Source organism: Diospyros lotus, chromosome 13 (genome assembly GCF_014633365.1).
Source record: "Diospyros lotus cultivar Yz01 chromosome 13, ASM1463336v1, whole genome shotgun sequence".
Classification (NCBI taxonomy): Eukaryota; Viridiplantae; Streptophyta; class Magnoliopsida; order Ericales; family Ebenaceae; genus Diospyros; species Diospyros lotus.
The window spans coordinates 5,869,449-5,896,338 of NC_068350.1; the positions used below are offsets into that span (position 1 = coordinate 5,869,449).

Here is a 26,890-nt window from a genome sequence, read left to right on the forward strand (position 1 = left end):
CATAGCACAAGAAGCTACCAATTCATGCTCATGTAATTTTTATATAATGATAGGAATAAATGCACCACATTGGTCCTCTAAGCCTTCACATACATGACTAGAATGCATACATATATATCGAAATCTGTCAACCACCATAGTGGCAAGAGCATTACCTGTTGAGTTTATGGCCACCTCACCCGTGCCAGGCGCTCAATAGGATATCCCATCTTACACTTGCGAAACTTAGCCGCTGTGCCAAAATAATAATAAGAGGTGCAAAAATAATGATAGCAATGCATCACACAAGAGAAGAGATTTTCGTGGACATGCCAACCAAAAACATTACATAACAACTTCCCAAAACATGATCGTTATGGGTAATATAGATTTAGGAAAGCCTTAACTGACTCAAACCATAACCAAATTATATCATATTATATATCAAATTAAATCTCTCGAAGTCTAGTTTATGACTCTTCAAACGGATTACAATTCTGAGTTCTACATCAAAAGTTATAGCCAAAAAAGCGAAGCACGCACGATGTAGTCAAACCGCTATCGAGTCGAATTGAGGGCAAATCCGAGTCGACTTGCCCAAAACCGAGTCGACTCGGCCCGAGTCGACTTGACCTCCTAAACGAGTCGACTTGGCCAAAAACAGGGGAAAAAGTCCCAAAGAATCCAACTTCGGCCGAGTCGACTTACCCTACCAACAAGTCTACTCGGCACAACCAAAAATGCACAAAATGAAAACAAAACACCCAAAACCAACCATGGCTAATCTCCTAACCCCCAAGTTTCCATTCCATGAATGAAAGATGGGGAAGAACAAGCCTCATAGAGATCCAAACAACAAGATCCAATGACCTCTTTGGAGGAAACCCATATTTAATAAGAGATGGAGACAACCATCAACTCAAGTTTTCAAAACATCATTTGGAGATATGAACATATGAACTTGGCTAAACATAAAGATATAATCTTGCATCAAAAGATAGGAGAAATGAAGAAGAATGCTTGCCTTTGGATGGAGAGACCAAGAAGATGATGAAGACCCTCTACTTGAAGCTTTATTCTCTACCAAGAGAAGAGAAGAATGAAAGAAGATGAAAAAAAAAAAGAGAATTAGGGAGAGTTGCTGAGAGCACCAAGAAAAGAGAGGAGAAAAATGGAGAAGGAGCAAGAAGGCATGGTTTGCCTTCTCGCCAGCCACCAACCCACCAACTACACTCCTTTTTTTCCACATTTACCCCTTACACCACACACACACACACACACACACACACACACACACGAAATATTATTTTATTTTTATTGACCATCCCATCACTTTCTTTAGGGATACAACCCTTGGTCCAAGCCCATTTCATGACACATTTTATACCTTAAATATCTGATTAGTGGTTAATTTTGTAAAAAATTTGTTATAATTATACCCTTCTTTCGATCTTAAATATGGTTTAAATTAGATATTAATATATATTTTATGGTTATATGTAAATTTAAATTGAAAGATGAATGAAATGAAGTTCTAAAGTAAATAATAATAATATATAAAATTATATATAATACATATATATCATTATATGCATGCATGTAATATATATAATATAATCTAATATATATATGTGCCATGTGTAATACATATATATAATATATAATTTATTAATAACATTAAATTATTTTTATTTTTTTTAGGCATGAAGAATTCAAGCCCATGAAGACTTAAAGTCCATGAAGAATTCAAGTCCATGAAGAAATCAAAGCCATGGAGAAATCAAGTTCATGAAGAAATCAAACCCATGAAAAATTAAAGTCCATGAAGAATTCAAGCCCATGAAGAATTAAGGCCCAATTTGAGCAACCCATGGAAAATATTATTTGGAGAAGGCCCAAGGATTATTTTTAATCCTAATGAAGATTAAAAACCAATTTATAGAAATCTATTTTTATTTTTTATGTGAGAGCTTTATTAGGTGTGTTTTTTAGCTAAAATCCATTTAACTATTAGGTGGATATTATAGCTAAAATCCATTTAACTTTATGAGTGCTTTATTAGGTATGTATTTTAGCTAAAATCCATTTAATATTAGGTGTGTATTATAGCTAAAATCCATTTAACTTTAAGTGTGTGAGTGCCCATTAGATATAATTATGTCTAATTGAATAATTGAAATTGTGTGGTTTGTATTGCATCTTGTGGCCTATAAATAGCTCACTTGATTGCATTTGTAAGGGTGATTATTATTCTTGAATCAAAGTTTAGTTGTTTCCTTATAATTCTCTCTTTGAGAATTGTTCTTGTTCTTTCTCATTTTCTTTAGTACTTTCTCTTATAATCTTACTTTTTTTTCTTTCTTCTTTTAAATTTTTATGTCATTTATTATTACTTTATTATTCACCGCCTAAATGGCCAGTTAATTTGTGCCTTTAAATTTCTGTAATTTTAATTCTTGTCATTTAATTATTCACCGCCTAAATGGCCGGTTAGTTTATGCCTTTAAATTTCTGCAATTTTAATTCTTGTCATTTAATTATCCACCGCCTAAATGGCCGGTTAGTTTATGCTTTTAAATTTCTTGTCATTTAAATTCTGTTATTTAAATTACGTCATTTAAATTTCTGTCAATTAACTTTCAAATAAAAATGAGTAGTTAAATCTAATCTTGGGTTAAGGCAAGGACTGTAATACCCCAAGAGCCCAGAGAAGTTAGTATATATCGAGGATAGTGTAAGAAAGGAAACAACACCAGCTGGATACCTTTTGGGCTGAATGTTGGCAAAGAACTCCCAAGTTAAGCGTGCTTGACCTGGGGCAATCCAATGATGGGTGACCCCCTGGGAAGTTCGTGTAGGCCCATCAGGGTAAGTTGTTCCGGTTCTTCCTATCGCTCGAGCGGGATGTTACAAATGGTATCAGAGCCGACCCTTGGCGAAGGCGGTCCGATGAGGGCGGGGAGTGGCGCCGGGGCTTGAGGGCCTGTACAAGGAGCGGCTTCTGGCAGGCTTCTAGGATGGCAGCCCCCAAGGGGAGAAGGTCTGGGACCAGTTGTAAGGTCGCATGACGAGGACGTCATGTGCTTAAGGGGGGGAGAATGTAATACCCCAAGAGCCCAGAGAAGTTAGTATATATCGAGGATAGTGTAAGAAAGGAAACAACACCAGCTGAATACCTTTTGGGCTGAATGTTGGCAAAGAACTCCCAAGTTAAGCGTGCTTGACCTGGGGCAATCCAATGATGGGTGACCCCCTGGGAAGTTCGTGTAGGCTCATCAGGGTAAGTTGTTCCGGTTCTTCCTATCGCTCGAGCGGGATGTTACAAGGACAGTGTCCAACGCCAATGATTCCCAAAGAAAGCTGCGCTTTAAATAAGTAACATTAATTTAAATTTCAGTATGAGTGTGTATTAATTATTAAAAAATCACTAGGTTTGGATTGGAGCGTAAGCCTAACTTAGAGCTTTCATGCCATGTATGAGAGTTACTAGAACTGGAAACGCTATCATACCTAAACCCAGATGATTAATTTAGTTGTTTTGTGTATTAATTGCAATTGGATTTATGGTGGTTGCTTAAATTAGAATCTCGCATATCATGTATGGGGATTGCTTAACCTACAACTATCATCATCTCTAATTGCATTTAATAACAAACCCTCATATCTGAAATTAAATTAATGTTGCTAATTTTTTATGCTAAAATTTGGGAATCAACGGGTTGGTACTGAAATTGTCTTAACTCAAGCACTATCTAAATTCATATTTTTACGTTTAATGTTTATTTCAATTTCTGCCTTACTTTATTTTCTAGTATCTGTTGTCTAAAAAAACTCATAAAAAAAACCTTGTTTCCAATTTGTCCAAATGCGTGTGCGTGTGTGTGACATTCTTTTTCTTTTGCCATAAATAAATCTCTCAGTGGACGACCTGGATTCATCCAGAAAATATAAATTTAAATTTGGACTACAACTGCACTCGTACACTGGCGAGTATAAACCTCTCACTAAAATAAAACAAATATAAAAGTTTTATTATGATTTGTTCTTATTATGTTTTAATTGCAGGGTGAGAGTGCAACCAATATCACACATATAATAATTTATTTTCAAGCAAAAATCTTAACCAAAAATATTATTTTATTTTTATTTAATTTCTTATAACAATTAAGGCACACATGAAATGCACTACACCAAAAATATAATTAGGATTTGCCCTCGAGTCGACTCGGCCGTGGTTTGACTACACTGCGCGTGCTTCATTTTTCTGGTCATAACTTTTGATGTAGAACTCGGAATTGCAATCTGTTTGAAGATTCATAAACTAGACTTCGAGGGATTTAATTTGATATATAATATGATATACTTTGGTTATGGTTTGATTCATTTAAGGCTTTCCTAAATCTATATTACCCATAACGATCATGTTTTGGGAAGTTGTTACGTAATGTTTTTGGTTGGCATGTCCACGGAAATCTCTTCTCTTGTGTGATGAATTGCTATAATTATTTTTGTGCCTCTTATTATTATTTTGGCGTGGTAGCTAAGTTCCGCAAGTGTGAGACGGGATATCCCATTGAGCATAGAGCGCCTAGCACGGGTGAGGTGGCCATAAACCCGACAGATGATGCTCTTGTCACTGTGGTGGTTAACGAATTTTGATATATATGTATGCATTCTAGTCATGGATGTGGAGGGCTAGAGGACCAATGTGGCGCATGTATTCCTATCATTATATAAAAATTGCATGAGCATGAATTGGTGGCTTCTTATGCTATGAGTCACATATGGAAAGAAATGGGTTTTTACGCCAACATTTAAATTTTGCAAATATCACTCTATGAGTTGCATGTGTGCCTTGCTGCTAAGTGATGAAATACCAATTATTGAGGCATTAATAATGTAGAAGGCATGATCTAAAGCTTTGTGCTAAATGTCTGGTTGAAGTCTTTTATTGACTCTTATCTTATGCATGCCTTCAGGGATCCATATATCTTATTCCCTTTGCTATATTTATGCTTGCCGAGCCTTGCGGCTCACTTGTTTGCTTGTTGTCATTCCAGATAATAGAAAATCTATAGCAGAAGGGGAGTCTAGTGGGGTTTGAAGTTGATTGTAGACGTATATAGAGATTTCCCTCGGCCTAAAGATTTTGGGATTTGTGTGGAGGACCGGTGTCAAAGGTTATTTATTTTTGTATGTTAATGGTGCCTTTATTTATTTTGAGAAGTGTATGGCTTTAAAAACCTTAAGAAATATTGAAAGAATGGCTATCGCTCATATTAGAAATGAGCATGTTTATAATATGAAGTTTTTTTTTGGATATGTATGTTTCTGTGTTTCAATTTGGAAGGACCTTCTTTCAGATATCCTATACTAGCAGGTATATCCGGAAGCGGGCCGTGACACTTGCCCACCACACACACATCAAGCTTGGCTAGTAAGATTATAATCTTTGCTCCCAGATTTATTACTCTGATTCTGTAACTCACTCTCCAATTGCATTTTTAATTTCAATTTGGCTCACTGCTTGGCCTCCAATTTACACAATTTGTAGCCACTGTTTCACGCCCATATATACACACACACACACAAAAATATATATATAACATATTTCTATGGAAAAATTAAACATTTTAAATCCCACATTCCTACTCCAATTTTTCCTGAAATCACTCCGCAAAATTTCTCATCCCAATGCCCTCAATTGGGGCAAAATTTGTCCCCAAACCCCACAACCTACTGCTCTTAAATGCTAGAAAGTTGTCCCCGTGACTCACGCGGATGCACATATATATGGAAATTTACTCATTAATCCCTATATTTCATCTTAATTATACTTGAGAATTTCTTAAATTACAAATACGCCCTCTAACATCCAATTAATTTGCATTACGATACAATAAATCTAAAATTAATAATTCCAAACTTACTCGATAAGGACGATTTTGTCCTTACGCCATCACTGAACCTTTGTTTTGTCTCAAGACCATCACAGGGTTGATCGTTATGAAAAATCAGAGCCTCCTTAGGGTTTCGTTGGTTTTTCAAAAGTCTCTTACGATGATTCGGTTTTTCAACCTGAATCGAAGTTATATTTTAGCTATATCGAAAACCGTCTCAATTTCAATTTCTTTTAATACCATAAATCCAATCTCAGAACGCTCATCGAGACTATATCATTTTCCTTAAACAATTACACTCTGAGGCAGTCCCTGCAGTCGATTTGATACTTATAACTACTATCAAGCCAATTTTTCGGTATTCTAAACTTATTTAAATTACGTGCCAATCTCACGAAAATATGGGTTCTTACAGAAACTATCATTAACCATATTTAACAACCTGAATAAATTTCAAAAGCTTTTCATCACTATTTAATATGTCTAAGATATATTTTTTTATTTTTTAATTCCTAAATATTTATCTAGTGTATTCAATAAATTGAATAATTTATTTTTTGATGCATTGGAATTGCTATATTCATTAAATTGAATAATTTATTTTTTGGTGCATTGGAACCTGTTGCATTCAATAAATTGAGTGTAGGCAGAGTAATAGCTCGAGAAAAAAAAATTAGCACAATTTCACAAATAAATGCATGTCTTAATCGTTGTCAACTTATTATGTCTTTTTCTTTGTAGTTTTAATTGATAGTTGTACATTCGGTAATATTTATTTGCTTAAAAAATTAACGTTGAAACCATCATTAACCATACTTACCAAACTAAATAAATTTCCAAAGCTTTTCATCACTGTTTAATGTGTCTAAGATATATTTTTTTTACTTTTTAATTCCTAAATATTTATCTGTTGTATTCAATAAATAGAATAATTTATTTTTTGATGCATTGGAACTACCATATTCAATAAATTGAATAATTCATTTTTTGGTGCATTGGAATCTCCTGTATTGAATAAATTGAATAAATCTTTATTGAATAATTCATTTTTTGGTGCATTAGTATTTGCTGTATTCAATAAATTAAATGTACGTAGAGTAATAACTTGAAAAAATAAATAAATTAGCAGAGTCAACTTATTAAGTCACCGCCTTTCTAATTTCAATTGATAGTTATATATTCGGTAATATTTATCTACTTGAAGAATTAACATTGAAACCATCATTAACCATACTTACCAAGCTGAATAAATTTCAAAAGCTTTTCATCATTGTTTAATGTGTCTAAGGTACATTTTTTTATTTTTTAATTCCTAAATATTTATATGTTATATTCAATAAATTGAATAATTCATTTTTTGGTGTTGTATTCAATAAATTGAGTTTAGGCAGAGTAATAACTTGGGAAAAAAAATAAATTAGCACAATTTAGGCGAGAAATTGTTTAAGTTAACTAAATTAAATAAATCATTATTGAGTAATTCATTTTTTGGTGCATTGGAACCTGTTGTATTTAATAAATTAAATGTAAGCAGAGTAATAACTTGGAAAAAAGTATAAATTAGCACAATCAATTTATTAAGTCTTCATCGTTCTAGTTTTAATTGATAGTTGTACATTTGATAATATTTATCTACTTGAAGAATTGACGTTGAAACCATCATTAACCATACTTATCAACCTGAATAAATTTCAAAAACTTTTCATTAATGTTTAATGTGTCTAAGATATATATTTTTATTTTTTAATTCCTAAATATTTATCTGATGTATTCAATAAATTGAATAATTTATTTTTTGATGCATTGGAACTATTGTATTAACTAAATTGAATAATTCATTTTTTGGTCCATTGGAACCTACTGCATTCAATGAATTAAATAATTCATTTTTGGTGATGTATTCAATAAATTGAATATAGGCAAAGGAATAGCTCGGGAAAAAAAAAATTAGCATAGTTTCACAAATAAATACATATCTTACATCGTTGTCAACTTATCAAGTCTCGCCTTCTTAGTTTTAATTGATTGTTGTACATTCGATAATATTTATCTGTTTGAAGAATTAATATTGAAACCATCATTAACCATATTTACCAACCTGAATAAATTTCAAAAGCTTTTCATCACTATCTAATGTGTCTAAGATATATTTTTTATTTTTTAATTCTAAATATTTATCTACTGTATTCAATAAATTGAATAATTTATATTTTGATGCATTGGAACTGTTGTATTCAATAAATTGAATAATTCATTTTTTTGTGCATTGAAATCTGCTGTATTCAATAAATTTAATAAATGATTATTGAATAACTCATTTTTTGGTGCATTGAAACTTTTTGTATTCAATAAATTAAATGTAGCCATAGTAATAGCTTGGAAAAAAAATAAATTAGCACAGTCAACTTATTAAGTCTCCGCCTTCCTAATTTTAATTGATAGTTGTACATTCGGTAATATTTATCAGCTTGAAGAATTAACGTTGAAATTATCATTAATCATACTTACAAAGCTGAATAAATTTCAAAAGCTTTTCATCATTGTTTAATGTGTTTAAGATATATTTTTTTAATTCCTAAATATTTATCTGGTGTATTGAATAAATTGAATAATTTATTTTTTGGTGCATTGGAACCTGCTGCATTCAATAAATTAAATAATTCATTTTTTGGTGTTATATTCAATAAATTGAATGTAGGCAAAGTAATAACTTGGGAAAAAAAATAAATTAACACAATTTAGGCGGGAAACTGTGTAAGTTAACTATTAACAATGACTATCTTACTTTTATATATATACAGATGTTTATGGGTGTATGTACATATGGTTGTTACTTGTTAAAATATTAATATTTATTTATGATATATCTTATATAAAAGGTACCTCAAAAGCTTTAAAGAAAATAAAAAAAAAATGGGTCAACCCAATAGGAAGCGAGGCGAGGTGACTGAAGAGGTGAATCCATTGGTAGGGCATGAAGTACGGAAATGGTTCGACGACACCGTTTCAAAAATGGTAAAAACAATTTGCAACGTTTTTGGGGTCATTTTTGTAATTTGTGAAATATTTTTAGGTCATTTCGCAATTTACATAAAATGGCTGAAAATGCGTTTCCGACTATGAGAAGTGGCAAAAAGGAAAGGCACCACAATAGAAGAATGGGTGTGTAGTGGTGGCGGAGAAAGATGATGTAATGGCAATCGACAGAGAGAGACGAGGCAGCAGCAATTGAAGGAGGACTATGCAGCCGCAACAAAAGATGATGGAGAGAAATGATGCAACGACAAGAGGCAATTGTTGAAGAAGAAAAAGGAACAAGCAGGGCACCTAAGAGAATGTGAGGGCGCCTAAGAGAATGTGAGAGAGAGAGAAATAGGGTTTATTGGGGAGAGATAAATATGATGATATGTATATATACCTATACATATATGTTAACTAATATATATATATATATATACTAAATAATATCCTTTACATATTTTATTTTTAATTATTAAATTCAATTTGTTTATTATCATAAGGCTAACATCGTGTTTGTTCTTGCTTTACTTTCAAATTAATTATAATAATAATATCATTAATTGGTGTTTTCCATTTTTTTATTAAAAAAGATATTGACTATTAATTATTATGAAACTTATGTCTATTATTTATATTTATTTGTATTATGTTTGAATTATTTTTATAATAAAAATTATATTTACAAAAAAACTGTTATATTTTTTTAATTTACACTTTATTCCATATTTCAACTTCTTATTTTTTTGAAAAATTGTCATTTCCCCATTTTTGTGCAACCATGTTGGCAAAACCACTGGTTTCTTGCCTTGCCAACAACAACAACTTGGGGCAAGAAAGGTTTTCACCCTCTTCAGCAATGAAGGCATGGGCGAGAGACTTTTCGATCTCTTATTCCTCTAACGAATGTCGGTCTCCTGCCTCGTCTCAAACAACATAAGTATGGGTGGGGGACTAAGTCTCTCGTCCCCCACCAACAACGGCTAAGGTGAGCTTACCAAGAACTTTCTCGAAAGCAAAAGGAATCCCGTGCAATGCACAACTCAAGATAACTCCGACATCCAAAAATTCATCTAAAGTAGTATTTGTTAATGTTGTTGCCAAGTTACAACAATAATATTTATTTATCTAGAGATTAGCCTGAGCAAAAGTTTCCATCAATGTCAAGGGTCCAGGGTGTCATTCGCGAGGCTTCAATAGGTCTAGATTGGGTCGGAGTTGGAATTCAATAAGGCCTGGAATAGTCTTTAGAATCTTCTCTATGAGGTACCTGAAGGGGTCTTCGTGTGACGAGCGATGTGGGACCCTGATGGGGCCTTTAATAGATTGGTCTTCCAAGGCTAAGGGAAAGTCGTCTAGGATTTATCCTGCGAGCACAACAACAGTTAGAAGGCCACGTGGGGGAATTCCCTGCTTGTGCCCTCCGATGGCCAAGTCAGGCAATATTCTAAGAAATAGATCCATTGCATGTCGTAGATATTAAGCATGACATTACTGATACGTGCATAAATGTTTATGTTTATGCTGATGAATAGTTGCAGGTGAATAGTTGTTTTTTCATGAATAGTACTATTCAAATAACCGACTGGCCTGAGAACCGAGTGGTCTTAATGGTACTGCTGAAAGAATCGATTGGGTATTGATTAAAACTGACTGGCCGAAAAACCGATTGGGTTCTGATTAAAATCGACTGTCCTGAAAATCGAGTGGCCTTGAGAACCGACACTGTAGCAAAAAATCGAGTGCCTTAAGAACTGATTGGCCTAAGAACCGAGTGGCCTAAGAACCGATTTTGAGAACCGACACTATAGCAAAGACCAAGTGCCTCAAAAACCGATTGGCCTTAAATGTAACGCCTCACTTTCTCGGGCGCATTATAACTTGGGACAATTCTAGGATAATAATATTCTTTCCTTTCAAACTAATCCTAAATTGCATCGTACCTCGAATTCGTCCCAGAATTCCCATACATTTTTCTCAAAAGAAAATCATCATACACATCTATTGCGGAAGTAGGGATCGAACCTGATATCTTAACATTAATCATAAATTAGTTCTTACATCATCATTGCTCAAAACATTCAGATTTCAAAGTAGCAGAACTTAAATACATGGGCTACATAATGTACATTACATTCATCATGCACTCTGCTAAGTGTCATTTCATACATCATTCATCCTCGTATCTGCTACAATCTCCATCTGGAACGTTTGAATATTCCAGGGGTAAAGCCCAATTTAGATGATGAATTATCTAAGTAAGGGTACAGAAAATATATTTTGTGCATGAATGAAATGTCTTACTCATCGTAAGGGTCAACTGCACCCTTCATGCTACCTACCATTTTTTCGGCCACCTCTTTCGAAGCCGGGGGATATGGGTGCACCCTTGGTAAAGCAGCGATGCCAGTTCGTACTCCTTATGGCCACAATACGCGTGATCAATGATATCAACATGTACATATGCATTTCATAGCATGTCATGTATGCAGTCTACGTGATGGATACATATCAGAGCATGTCAATATGATGAAAGCATTCCCAAGAATCGGGTTTTTAAACATAAATCACTTACAAACCAAGCATTTTTTATAAAACTAAATCCAGTTGGAAAATACAACTTACCTTTTCAAACTTATTAGGCTACCTCGATATTCATGACTGTCTCGAAATTCACGCATCTCCTCGATTTGCGTGCCAACCTCAATATTCGCACAAGTCACCTCAACTTAAGCCTCAAAGCATCCTAATCACCATAATTATTTGAATAAGCATTAAAACCTATTTTTCCATAATTTCTTACATTTTCTTTATTTTTTTCTCTATTTCTTCCTATTTTTCCTCAATAAATCGAAACTAAATATTTCTCAAATATTTTCTTAAATATTTCACTGTGAAAATTCATAAAATAATATTCCTGAATTTCTGAAATTTTCTAGAAAATTTTACTTACCTTGACTTAGCCTCTCAAGCTTCCTCAATATGCGTGTTATATCTTCGAAATGCGTGCCCGGACAATTTTTCTTGCCAAAATCTCTAGAATGTTACAAAATCTCCAAATCCCATTTTTCATAAATTTTCTAGGACTTTTCGACATTTTCTCCATTTTATTTTCCTTTTCTTTTCCTTTCTTTTTCTTTTTTTCTTTTCTTCTTCTCCTTCTTCTTCTTCCGCCTACAATGGACCAGCGCGCTAGTGCCTTGCGATCGCTGCTGCTTCGCCCTCTGCCGACCTCCACCCGACCCTCCGCCAACTGCCTTGGCCTCGTCAGACCGTCGTCGCCCTATTGGGTCGTTGCCGAAGCTGCTGCCCGCCCTCCGCCCGCTTGCTGCTTGCTGAAGCTCGCGGCCATGGCTGCAGCTTTGCTGCTTCCGGCCACTTCTCAGGCCTCTATTGGGCTTTGCAACCTCTTCCACAAACGTACACACCGCCGGTCAAGCTACCTCACGCACCCGTTGCTGCTGCATCGGCCCCCCCTGCTCACCACGGTGCTGCCATGGCCACGGCCCATCTCCATTCCAGCTCTCTCTCTCTCTCTCTCTCCCTTGCTTCTCTCGAATTTCCCCGCCCAAGCCCGAACCTTCTCTCCGTCAAGCTCTCGACCACAACTTTCTGCCGCGAGCTCCCTCTGTTTCTTCCCCATTTGCTTCTTTCCTCTCTATTTATAGGCGATACACCACACACCCAATTGCCTTGGCCATCCCTAATTGCGTGCGAAGATTTCCAAACTTGTAGAGGCGTCGCTGATTTGTAGGGCACGAGGTGAATGTTGCAAGGCATGGCTGAAGCTGCAGAGGCATAGGCGGCCATTGCACACGCACACACAGCACGCATATGTATATATATATAATTATATATTACACTAATATATTTAAAGAAAATTACACATTAATCCCTAATTTTATTATAATATCACTTGAAATTTTTTTTATTACAACTATACCCTTAAACCTTAAATTAATTTACATTACAATATTGGAAATGCAAAATTAATAACTTCAAAGTTACTCGATAATGACGATTTCGCCTCAATGTCCTCATCGGGCTATTGTTTCATCATGAAACTACTGAAGAGTTGCTCACTACGAAAAATTGGAGCCCTCACAAGCTTCCGTTGACATCCCAAAAGTCCCCTACAATAATTCGATTTTTGCAGCCTAAATGGCAGTTGCATTTTAGCTGTACCGAAAACTGTTCTCGACCCAATTTCTTTTGATACCATAAATCTTATCTTGGAACACTCATCGAGACTGTATCATTTTCCTTGGATAATTTCACTTCGAGACACTCCCTGTAGTTGATTCAGTACTTATAACTGATATCAAACCAATTTTTCGGTATTCTAAACTTATCAAAATTACGTGGCAAGCTCATACAAACATGGGGTATTACATTGAGAACCGACACTGTAGCAAAAACTGACATTGTAGCAATAACTGATTGGCCTTAAGAATCGAATGCCCCGAGAACTGAGTGCCTCCAAAAAACCGACTGCCCTTAAAATGCTTGAGAGCAAAATAGACTCCTTATCCCTTCAAAAATGAATCCTTCCTCTCTAATGAAGAGGAAAGCCTCCTATTTATAAAAGAGAAAGTGACTGACACGTGGCAATCATCCCTGGCTTCCCGGCCGGGGACACGTGGCAACCATCTAGAGCTTATCGAATGGCATATTTTGGGCATATTTTGCTCGAGATTTTGAGATAGCACAGGGCTAAGAACCGAGTTGGACTCACTCGGTTCAAAGGAATCGAGACTCACTCAGTTTTCACCACCAAAATCGGGTGGGTCTCGCCTTCACTTGCTTCTCGAAATTTTTCTTTTAATTTTTCCTTTTCCTCTAGCATTTAATCCACATTTACTTACCAATATTTGTTGGGCATATCAGTTAAAATGAGTAAGATAAGCTTGCATCAAAATAACTTATCCGTAAGGTCCAAGATAATTTATTCGAATGGAGGGAAGGGATAAATTTATTTGAAAAGTTCAAGATAAAAAGTCGCATGACTTCTTTCTTGATAAATTTAATAAACACTATGAAAAATACTTTTGTCTAAGATATTTTTCATATCTCACTTTATTTTGGTCTATATCATGGTTAACAAATACTACCTACAAAGATAAACATCATGTGTAAGAGATGAACATTATCTATAAAAATTCTAATATTGATAGACTTAGGATTACTCTTGCATTATTACAAATAAATATGTCCTTATTTTAGAAAATATACGTCTCTGATATATACTAGTATGAATATTGGTTTTAGGTCTTCAACATTTTCAGTGTCTGACTTAAATATCAGAGTATTTTCATGAGAACTTTCTTGTGTCCTCTGACTTTTTTTTTTTTCTTGTAGAGTCAATTGACTTAACAATGACATTTTTAATCAAATAAATTTATTTTTATATCTCGATAAAAATATTTTATATTGTTATTGTGTGTCATTTAAGACTCATCCGCTAGGAGGGTGAACTGCCGGTCTGCCACACAAAGAAATATGTAAATTTTGTCACAATACTTTGACATTAATAATAAACCTTAAGGAAACTTATATTAAAGGACATGACAACAACTAATAAAAATTAGGGTTTATTTGATTGGAAAAAGATAGAAAAGAAAAATAATTTTTAATTTCATGAAAAACAATTCTCACTTCTCCCTAGTTGCAATTTTCTATAGAAATTGGTCAAAACATGCTTTAATGTATTGTATCATGAAATTTTTTTATAAAAAATATTAAGCAATCAAACATGCAAGCATGATATTTTTTTCTTGAAAAATAATTTGGATCAAACACATCCAAGTGTAAGGGAATGGAATTCAAACGTGCCATCCATTATGAACATGTTGATCCGAAGAACATATTTAGTCCAAACGTGGATGATCAATAAGATAAATAAGACGGTTGGTTTCTTAATTAATTATTTATATTTTATAATAAAATAGTTTTTATATTTTAATTTATCTTATAATAATTATTAAATTTCTTTATCTGGTTATAATTTAGTTTCTTTTCAAAAAATTCGTTGAACTCCATACACAAATTACAACGTTTTAAATACATAAAATAAAAAATAAAAATAAAACTAATTTGTATGTGCACATATATATAAAATTTGTAATAAAGTTTTTGTAGGTGAAAAGAAGAATTTCTTTCATTTTTGTAAGAATTTTATGAGAAATTTAAAAAAATAATAATTTGGAAGAAAATTTAGCAATTTTGACAAAAAAAAAAAAAAGAATTTAATAATAGGTTCTTCCACTGTTAGATTGTTGTAATAGTTACTAACAATCACTGTTTTTTAAAATTATTATAAAGATAAATTAAAATAAAAAATTAATTTATTATAAAATATAAAATTTGAGAGCTGATTATTTGCCCTTAATAAATATTAAAAAATTGATCACTAAGGTAGTATTTGTTAATCAAGATGTAGACAAAAAAAAAAGTGAGATATGAAAAATATTATAGATAAAAGTGTTTTATATTATTATATTTGTTAAATTTATCTAACGACCCTTATAAAAAAAGTCACATGACTTCTTATTTGAATTTTTTTAAATAAATTTATCTTTTCTCCGTATAGATAAATTTATCTTAATCTCTACAGATAAAAAAAAAATGATTCATGTGTTCTCTAATCCATTTCAAAAAAATTAACAAATAATTTAATAAAAATCTTGAAATACTTTTTAATTTTATCTTCACTATTTCATATCTTGATTTAAAAAATATTTCAATTTTATTTTAATATAATTCATTTCAATAAATGTAACTTAAATAGTGAATTTGCGGGAGATTAACTGTTAGGCAAGAGTCATTCTCCATTAAAGGGTATAAAGGAATATATAATGCTATAGAATAAGAGTTGGTATTATATATAAATGATCAATGTGCGTGATTTTTGAAATATTTTCTATTCTTGTTTTGAATTCTATTTATATTTATTTTTTTATAAGAATTTTTATTTTTATATTTTTATTTTATATCAAAAATATTTTTTATTTTCATTTTGCAAGATAAGATTTGATGGTGTGTATTCCAATAAAATAACGTTATTTGGATATTTAGAACTATTATAGACAATTGGATTAGTTTCACACCATTATATATAAACAGTCAGAGAGTAACTTTCAAGAGGTTGATTGATGGTAAAACCAAGTGGCATTTTTATTGGGCCTAGTGCATGCGGCACTTCACCAGTTCGGAACATAAGTTTAATTATAACCACATTAATTAGTCACAAAATTTAATTTGTGGTAGAATACGTTATTATAAATTTTTTTCTTAATTACTTTTCGCACAAATTTCGATTTTTTTGTTCCACATATCCAAAATCAACTTAATTTAACTTTCTTCCTCAGCTGTTTACACTCACGTTTCACAATGTAAACAGCTAACTTTCTAACATTCTAAGACACATTCGAAGGAAAGTTCTAGAACTATCTAATAAACTTCCCTATTGGAAGGAAAATTCTAGAACTATCCTATAAACTTCTCTTTTAACTACATTACATAACAAGTACTCACTTCAATTCTATTTCGTTCCATAATTCTATAAATAATGTTATTGGTATATATTTGTGTCAAAGGTGTACCGATGACAAAATATTCCTGATGAAACGCATAGAGGCGCGTGAGGCATATGAAAACGAAGAATATTTTAGTTATAATATCCATTTGTATAGTTTAAGATATATAAAAATAATGTACATCTAACATGATTCTAATTCTATCGCTATCATCATTCATTCAACATGAATAGAACTTACTTGACTGATTATATCTATGATACAGAGACAAGAGCACTATGAACTTTCTTGACTCTTTTTCACATCACGGTGGATCCGTGCTGAACCACCGTGTCATCAATCGCAACAGAGCTGAAGGTCATGAGAGGCTTTATCGTTATTATTTTGCAGATTCACTAACATATCCATCACAATTATTTCGCAGAAGGTTTCGTATGCATCGATCATTATTTCTACGAATTCAAGCAGCAATTGAAATATATGATCAATATTTTGTTCAAAGATTTGATGCTGTAGGAGTTCCCGGATTATCATCACTCCAAAAAATGACAGTTGCATTAAGGATGCTCGCATATGGATCACCTGTAGATGCTGTGGATGAATATGTTAGGATTGGCGAAAGTACATCAATAGAGAGTTTGAAGAAGTTCATGAAAGCAATAGTTGAAATATTTGGAGAGCAATATTTGAGGTGCCCAAATACTAGTGACATCGCAAGGTTGATGAGTGTAAGCACCCCCGCCCGGATATCCCCAACCATCTGGACTACCCGAACGGGAGCGCCTACGGGAGGAGAAATGAGATAAACATAAGACACAGATCACCCCGGCATACATACACAAAAATGAGAACAGCAGAAGCAAAGCTCAAGACATGCATGCACTATGGGTACCCCGCTAATACAGCGGTCTCAAGATAAATAAATAAACACAAACTCCTGTGCCGACATACACAAGACTCGAGAAAAGACCTGGCACAGTACGAAATAATAGAGTAAATTCTACCTAGACATCAGAGTGGATAGGGATTGACGAGACTGCTTGTACACCACACCGACTCTGCCGTTAAAGCTGACTCCCTTGCTATGGCCCACGCCGCCACTACCTGGAATGATGGAAAGCAAGGTGAGTCGAGAGACTCAGCAAGCATAAGGAAGAAAAGGCATAAGGCTACACAAAACCAGAAGTCTCACCCCAGAATAAATCCCCAGGTACACACAAGCCATGAGACGCTACAACACAACAGCTCAATAGCATAATAAAATAAAAGCACATACCGGTCCTTGGGGCCCACATAAGACACTTGGCACCCAAGTCCCATACCAACCTACCGCTGCCCTGAAAGGCAACAAATATCTGCAACAAACCTGCGCGCGCTGTCCTAGGCCGGTACTCCCGTCACCTGTATCCGTCAGTACTCTCGACAATCGAGCCAAAGGCTCCCTCGGAACGGTACTCCTGTTCGAGAACTAAATACTACCAGTATCCATGCAATGCACATAAGAATGCAATGGCGTAATGAGCATCAACGTGATACAAGGCGCCCATACATCCAGGCATCAAGCCATGCTCCGCCCACATAGTAAACCACACGCCATGCATATGTCGCGTTGGATGCAACCTAACCAATCTAGAATGTCCGTGTCCAAGCATACTCAATAAATGAATATCCCAACATGCATCCCGTACCCATGTGCATATCAAATCATGAACAGTAATACAATGTATCTAACCATGCAGTAAATCACATACCGGCAGAGCTTGTCAGCAGTGCGTGGCACCGGTCAACGGCCAGTGACTAGGAGTGTCCACCCGACGGTCCATATCAGGGCCGTACGATAGTCTACTCCAACGTTACCAACAACCGACCCCTGCCCTACTGCTCGATAGCTCTAACCGAACCATAAATAAATCCAAGAAAACTGTAAATAAACCCAATAAAATCATAAATAAACCCGCCCGTCTAGGAACCTAGTCCCAACTGGGTTTAGCATCATTCTGAAAGGAATGGGGGCGGTACAAACCCCGATAGGCTCACAACGGATAAAATTCTAGAAGTCTCGGATTTAATTTAAATTAAATCAGATGAATAATAATTCAACAAATAGGGCTAAGTACCAAATTAAAAAAAGGGAGGTGATAAAATACAGGAAATCATGGGGTCTTCCATGGGAATTAAAGATCAGGAAGAGAGGGTTAAGAGCTTGCCTTTACACGACCGTTTCTTCCATTTCTTGCATTCCCGCTGCGAAGTAAAACATTTAATAGCGATTAATAAAACCCTGACTTGCATTTAATTAAATCTAACCGTGTAATATAAATAATTTAACCGCCTAAAATCCCACGTAGGCGCACCGTAAATAAAACCCCGACAAGTCTTATATTTGATTTAAATTATATTACACCAATAACATCCTCAATATATATATATATATATACTTAATTAATTAATATATAATAAAATTAACTTAACGCATCCTATTATACAAACAGTGACATAAATTCCTTTTCTTTTCTTTTATTCTAACTTCATCTAACTTCATTGCCCATCACACACAATGGCCTTCACGCCATACACTGTGATTACACACACACACATATATACATATATAATTAATACGCAATATCGAAACGAGTTAAAGGAAGACGAGGGGATCATAAAATGAAAAGAAATTGCGAAGGGTAGAAGGAGCTTGCCTGTATCTAGCCGTTTACATCGTTTCCACATTTAAACACCACCAAATTAATACACGCTGTAAATAGATTAAACTTCCAAAATTAATAAAATTAGGCCCAAAATAAAATTTTAACCGTAGAGAATGTTTAATACATATTTATTTACGTACCTAGCTAATTAAATCGCGATTAACCACATTAAATCTTGAAATTTTTCCCCAAAATTTCTCTCTTTTCTTCGTTGTGCGTCTGTTCCTTCTTCTCCCATTTTTCCTTCGATTCTGCTGGTTTGGAGACGCCCGAAACGGGCTTAAAAATGGCCCAAAACAAGTGGCCAGAAGGCAGCCACGTGGCAGCCTGTGGGCTGCGCTGGGAAGCCACCGCCTCAGGGATGAAACGACGTCGTTTCGGTCCCTTATTGGCTGATTAAAATCAGCCCATTTTCCTCCCCCCGCTCGAACCCGCGACCTGCTGCTCCCTCGTGCGCGCGCAACCGCGCGATCTAGCTGCATTCTTCAACATATACACACACTAAATTAACTTTAAGGTAATCCCACAACAGTTCCAGAAATTACATTTAAACCTCCATACTTTCATAAGTTCTCACAAACACCCCACACATTCAATTTAATTAATTAAATAAATTTAATTTAGATAAATTTAATTTACACTTATATTATTTTTGGGATATTACAATGAGTGTGGCTGAGCAGCATGGGTTTCCAGGTATGTTGGGTAGCATTGATTGTATGCATTGGAAATGGAAAAATTGTCCAACTACATGGCATGGAATGTATACAGGTCATGCCCGTGAACCAACGATTATTTTGGAAGCAATAGCTTCTTATGATCTGTGGATATGGCATGCCTTTTTTGGATTACCAGGATCATTAAACGATATTAATGTGCTAAATAGATCCCATGTATTCTCTGAATTGGCAGAAGGTCGCGGTCCTGAAGTTTCGTATACTATCAATGGACATGAATATACCATGGGATATTATTTTGCCAATGGTATATATCCCTCATGGCGTACTTTTGTTAAAACCATTCCATCTCCTCAAGGGAATAAGAAGAAATATTTTGCTGCACAACAAGAGTCTGCTAGAAAGGACGTCGAACGAGCATTTGAAGTCCTACAATCACGATTTGCAATAGTACGTGGACCAGGACGTATGTGGGATGTTGAAACACTCAAATATATAATGGCGTCTTGTATCATATTGCACAATATGATAGTTGAAGATGAACATGATACAACTCATGAAGATGTGGATTTCAACTATGATGCAGTTGCTGCTACTCCAACAATTGATTTGTCTCGCAATCACACAAGTGAAGTTATGGAGTTCATACAAGTTCACCATCAAATTCGAGACAAACAGACTCATGTACAACTCCAAAATGATCTTGTTGAGCATTTGTGGGAATTGTATGGTAAACATTCGACTTGAAATAAATTAATGTACTTCGCTAAATAAATTAATGTATTTCGTTTAATAAATTAATGTACTTCGTTTCTATTGTATTAATAAAAAATAGTCAGTTTCAAAATAACACTCATAATAAATAGCCATCAATACTAAACACAACATCTCATTACATTACTAAAAGGAAAAGATAAATTACTAAATTAATGTTCATGGAGTTCATTTAATCCCAACTCCATACATTACTAAAAGAAAAAGATACATATGTTAATCCCAGTTACATTTTTACAAATCTGATGATCTTGCACGTCGCCTTTTCTGAAGAATTTCGAGTTTGAGCTCGTTGTAATATTCAGCATGAAATTCATCCATAGTACTAGTATCAATGCCCATAATTCTTTCTTCATAAAGCAGTTGTTCTCACTCTTCCTTTTTTGTTTCTCGATCTTCCCTTTTTTTTTCTATTTCCAATCTTTCTCTTTCTAGCTTTAACATCTCATTCGATTGTTCAAGTAATAACATTTTGGACTGCGTTCGCTTTTCAGTAATTTCCGTCAACATTTTTGTAATTAAATCAGTAGGAACTTCTGTTACCTTAGATTTTTTTTTTCTGTCCACGTTCTTTTGAAGCATTTCTTCCATTGGTTGTTCCAATGAAGGCTCATTGATTCGAATATCAAAATCAGACAAGTTCAATGAATTAGGAGTAGATGGCGATGATGTTGCAGGACTTGCATGTTCAAAAAATTTGATTTCTTCTTCGAATAACCCAAGGCGAACTTGGGTGCATGTCGCAACTCATGCCAGCAATGCAGAAATGTGAAAGAAGATTTTTGTGAGCTCTTGTACATTTCTACTACTTCAGAAATCTAGACAATTAAAAAATAATATCAATAAACCAATGACTAGCAACATGATATTAATAATTATCAACTATCAAATAACGACAGAGGTTACTTTATTTTGTTCTGTTGTTCCGCTTTGATTTCTGCCATCTATTTGGTTATAGTATCCAGAGAATTTGCTCACAGCAAGTTGAATTGTATACCAACGATGCATCAGTGAATTGGGATTTCGATCAGATTCAAACTCTTTATATTGATTGAAACAAGCATGAATTCTTTCCCAATACCTTTGTTTTGTTTGATCATTACCGTGTGTAGCATCCATACTAATATTTAGCCATGCTGACACGAGCATTAAATCCTCTTGTGTTGAGAAATTTCTTGTTCGTGGTTTTCTTTGAGTGTTGAGTTCGGATGCATTAGGTTGGGATGGAGTGGTAGCAACATTCGCATACTCGTCATAAATATGCAGGTCGTTGTTTAACAAATTTGTGTAGTATGGTTCATTATCTCTCTCTATGGCGAGCAAAAGCTAATTGGTCAAACTGCATAAAAGATTATAAAAATAAATACTCTCCTTATGATATAATAACTTAATATTTTAAATATCACATTAAAAAATTTAAATGAGTAATTTTGACATCCATTTTTAGGATTATTTTTAAAATAATACATTAAAATAATACAATACACGTATACATAATCAATAATTAAATATACACAAATTAAATAATCAAATACACACAAAATAAATAATTAAATACACACAAAATAATAAAATACATACACACAAAATATAAGCATTTTTCTAGTCAACCAAACACATCTTAACTCAAAATCAAGCAAGTCAAAAAATAATTAATAATCAAACAAAATCTTAAATAATAAACAAGTTCTTAATATTGGAAAATAAATAAATAAAACAAAACAAAACTATGAATTAAATTTCATAACTTGCTGCCAATGTGCGTCGAACATGCCCAGAAAGAATAGAATTTCTAAATAATAAAAAAATGATTAAAATAATACAACTCACCTACTATGCGTTGAAGATGGCCCAGAAGAAAGAAAAAGCTGCTTCGTCTTTTGCGCTCGCTGCAGCTACTGCGTCTTCTTCTCCTCACTCTGTCGGTGGCTTTTTCTTCTCCGTGAACTACCGCTGCTCCTTCTTCTTTCTTGCGCCATCACCGTCATCGCCGTCACTCCTCACTGTCGCCGCTGTTGGTGGCTTTCTCGGCTGCTACCACTCTTCTTCAAATCTGATATTCAACACAGATCACTGAGATTTAAATTTGAGAAACAAAATAGAGCCGTTGAGAAATGTAGGGAGCAAAATATGGCTCCTCAACAGTAGGGAGGGATTTCAAGCTCCACAAAAATCTGAGGAGTGACTTGACAGGTAGGGAGCTGCGTTAGAGCAAAAAATTTCTAAAATGCTCCCCAAATTTTGACTTAGGGAGAATGTTTCTTCCGCGTTGGAGATGGTCTTAAAGGGTATAAAGGAATATATAATGCTATAGAATAAGAGTTGGTATTATATATAAATGATCAATGTGCGTGATTATTGATTTGATTTATATTACACGGAAACGGATTTTCTCCTTTTTGAAATATTTTCTATTCTCATTTCGAATTCTATTTATATTTATTTTTTTATAAAAAAATTTATTTTATATCAAAAATATTTTTTATTTTTATTTTCGTGCAAAATAAGATTTGATGGTGTGTGTTCCAATAAAATAACGTTATTTGGATATTTAGAACTATTATAGACAATTGGATTAGTTTCACACCATTATATATAAACAGTCACAGAGAGTAACTTTCAAGAGGTTGATTGATGGTAAAACCAAGTGGCATTTTTATTGGGCCTAGTGCATGCGGCACTTCACCAGTTCGGAACATAAGTTTAATTATAACCACATTAATTAGTCACAAAATTTAATTTGTGTTAGAATACGTTATTATAAATTTTTTTCTTAATTACTTTTCGCACAAATTTCGATTTTTTTGTTCCACATATCCAAAATCAACTTAATTTAACTTTCTTCCTCAGCTGTTTACACTCACGTTTCACAATGTAAACAGCTAACTTTCTAACATTCTAAGACATATTCGAAGGAAAGTTCTAGAACTATCTAATAAACTTCCCTATTGGAAGGAAAATTCTAGAACTATCCTATAAACTTCCCTTTTAACTAGTACTCACTTCAATCCTATTTCGTTCCATAATTCTATAAATAATGTTATTAATATATATTTGTGTACACTTTGAACTACACAAAGGTGTACTGATGACAAAAATATTCCTCATGAAACGTATAGAAACGCGTGAGACATATGAAAACGAGAGATATTTTATTTATAATATTCCTTTATATAGTTTAAGATATATAAAAATAATGTACATCTATGATTCTAATTCTATCACTATCATCCTTCGTTCAACCTGAATAGAACTTTCTTGAGTGATTATATCTATGATACAGAGACAAGAGCAGTACTGTATATGAAAGCACTAACTTGTAACTTCATTAGCCACTCACTCAATTTATGATCCCATCGACTCTATTTGGTCCACAATCAGAGATTTTCCCGTTTTCCATCATCTTTCCCACCAGCCAAACACTAACAAATATAAATGCAAGCACTCGGCACGGTCTTCCTTTAAAAGCATCGATCGAACTCAAAATTATTTGTCTTCCATATACATAAATAAGTAATACTGCTTAAAGTAGAGAAGCTGTGTAATGAGCAGGAAGATTAATTTCCTGATCTTGTCTTGGCTGCTACTGCTTGTGACAACAGACTTGGTTTGCAGTGGGAAGATGCCTCCGGTGGTTGATGATCTCAAACCCAACTCGGGGGTGGCGGCGCCCGGCAACACAGCCGCCGGTGGGCAGCCTGATAGGGACGACAACGGCCACCATGCCATTCCGTTGCCCGATTGGGATCGCCAACATCAACCGGCACCAATTTCCAGCGGCCACAGTTGATCGGCTAGCTACGTACTACCATAGTAGCTAGTATTGCAGATTAATTAATTTCCGAGCTCGTAAATGGACTTTGCATGCATGGCAGAGTTATAGATACAATCATGCATATATATATATGTATATATATGTATGTACGTATTAATCTATGGACTGTCACCTGTGTGTAACTTGTTTGAAGTTTTCTGGGAAGTCTTAGGTTCTATATATATATATATATGTAAAGAGGTCTAGCAAGCTTGGCCTCTGTGTGCTGATTCAATTCAAAGTTGGAAGTTCTGAAGAAAAACAAGTTATATAATTAAATCTAAATCGACCTTTACTCTTTCTAGGAAAGGAAAGCCAGAAATATTACAGATCTAGCTAACCGGGCTTTTAAACAGATATACCCGAAATAATAAAACTGGCTTTATCAAAAGAATTATGTTACAAACTCAACAATAGATGGGGTTAAGAAACCGAGTTGCCCTTCATTATGAACATCTTGATCCCATAGTTGTTAATTAGTCCTTAGATGGCTGATTAACAAGTATAAAAGGCGAATACATAAATACACCTATGTACTTTACTAAAAAGAGTATCGTGATATTTTAAATTTTTAAAATATTCTATTAGACACGGATATTTCAAAAAAAATAGAACCATTAAATACCTTAACAAAACAAGTGAGAATATGCACTAGTGCGAGCACAAGGCATAACTATTATTGTAGTGAATTTATATATATATATATATATAATTAATTGATCAAAACAAAACAAAAGTGAGCTTAATCGATTGAAGCAATAGTAGATTTATAGGATTGATCAGAGCAACGATGAATTTATATATTTGTCTATATATACTGATAATTGATTCACTATAACAACGAATGATTGTCTGAAACAATGACGATAACCAAACAACGACGGGCTTAATGACTAGCTCGAGCAGTTCGACGACAGACTCGACAAATTCCAATGTTCTGATGTAGAAATGACGACAAGCTTGACGAATGTGAGAATGATGATGAGGACAATGGAGGGAACGATGAGCAGAAATGGTTGGCTGGACAATTTATAGAGAAAAATAAAAAAAAAAACTTAAAACCCTCACACATTCATTTTATTTTCACCATTTTCTTAATTATTGTTTATTGAGATACTTAATAATTTTATTTTCTTAAAATACAAATATTTAACAAAACATTTTGAAAGTTTAAAGTATTATAGTACTTTTTTAATAAATTGTAAGAGGAAATAAAAAATAGAAATCACGCTACAATTTATTATTATTATTTTTATATAAAAAATACAATTAAGGCGGGTAATGCAGTTGTCATGATTAGGGGAGCACTTGCAAGTTTAGAAAACATTCTTGGATTTGCAACCACATAGAGAGACCCTTCAATCAAATCAGGCACTTTTTAATAATTAAGAAAAATGGTAGAAAGTTTGATAGACTTACCCACTAGTTTATCAAAAAAGGGCAAAAAATTGATTTTACCCCATGCCCTATTTTCTCCCCCCCCCCCCCTCGGTGTGTCTCCCTTGCCATGGTTGTCGCCTCACCTCATCGCCATGTCATGTTGTCGTCGCCTCTCTTTCATGGCCATCTTGTCTCGCTCTCATTGACAATCGTTGCCCGCTTTGCAAATTTATAAAGCGAGCAGGATAAAATCGTCTTTTTTATCTTTTTCTATGAACCGCTCAATAATTAATATCCTAATCTACTCTACGTGTTTCGGTAGATGTTTGATCAGGCTTTAAGCCAAATCACTTGATTTGGTTAGATACGAAACTCAAATGAAATATCCGACAAAACTTCTCGGGTTGCTCAATTGACAAGTACCAACCACGAAAAGATCCTTCACCAGCCACAGCCTACAAACATCTCCACTCCCATCTCTCCTCTAAAACTGTTAAAAGAGACAAATTAATTTAACATTTATATAAGTAAAAATCTGGCTCAACATCACAAATGTAACTCATCACATCTATAAACAACGGCATAGAGGGGGAACTTTTTGCTTTCAAGAATCTTGTGGTGTATCCAAGTGGCATTCTTGTCGTGGTTAATGTGGCACTTCCTCACTTGGGAATAGAACTCTCTGGATGGGAAAATATCTGCGAAGATGCGCAAAAATATGGAGCACTAGCTTAGTTACGATCCCACCGACTTTCCTGGAAAAATCTGCTCGGATTTTTCTACCTTTCCTACCTGCTTTCCATCCTCTTTCCCATCAGCCAAACACCAATATATAAATGTTGAATTGCTTAGAGAAGCTGTCAAATTATGGCCATGAAGATTAATGTTCTGATCATCTTCTCATTGATGCTACTACTTGTGACAGCAGACTTGGCTAGCAGTAGGAAGAAGCTGGTAGTTCATCAAAACAAACCCAAAATGGGGGCGGCTCAAGAAAGCATGGAAAAGGGGGAGGAGGCGGCCAGCGGCGCAGCCGCCACGGAGCAGCCTGACACCTACAACCACCACACCATTCCGCGGCAGTCATGGGATGACCAAAACCAGCCCT

The 26,890-nt window shown here is 34.4% G+C and overlaps 1 protein-coding gene across 1 annotated transcript; it reads left to right on the forward strand.

Annotated features, from left to right (window-relative positions):
- Positions 1–12,076: 12,076 nt before the first annotated feature.
- Positions 12,077–20,561, forward strand: LOC127788797 (uncharacterized). Its single transcript, XM_052317410.1, has 4 exons — positions 12,077–12,317; positions 16,949–17,160; positions 19,821–19,833; positions 19,993–20,561. The coding sequence occupies exons 1-4, from the start codon at positions 12,077–12,079 to the stop codon at positions 20,559–20,561; spliced, it is 1,035 nt and encodes a 344-aa protein (XP_052173370.1).
- The last annotated feature ends 6,329 nt before the right edge of the window (positions 20,562–26,890 follow it).

Bases quoted from the DNA above. Each gene is read 5' to 3' on its own strand.
- LOC127788797 (XM_052317410.1), top strand. From the start codon at position 12,077: ATGGACCAGCGCGCTAGTGCCTTGCGATCGCTGCTGCTTCGCCCTCTG. The intron at 12,318-16,948 runs GTACACACCGCC...TTGATGCTGTAG, and splicing joins TTGCAACCTCTTCCACAAAC to GAGTTCCCGGATTATCATCA.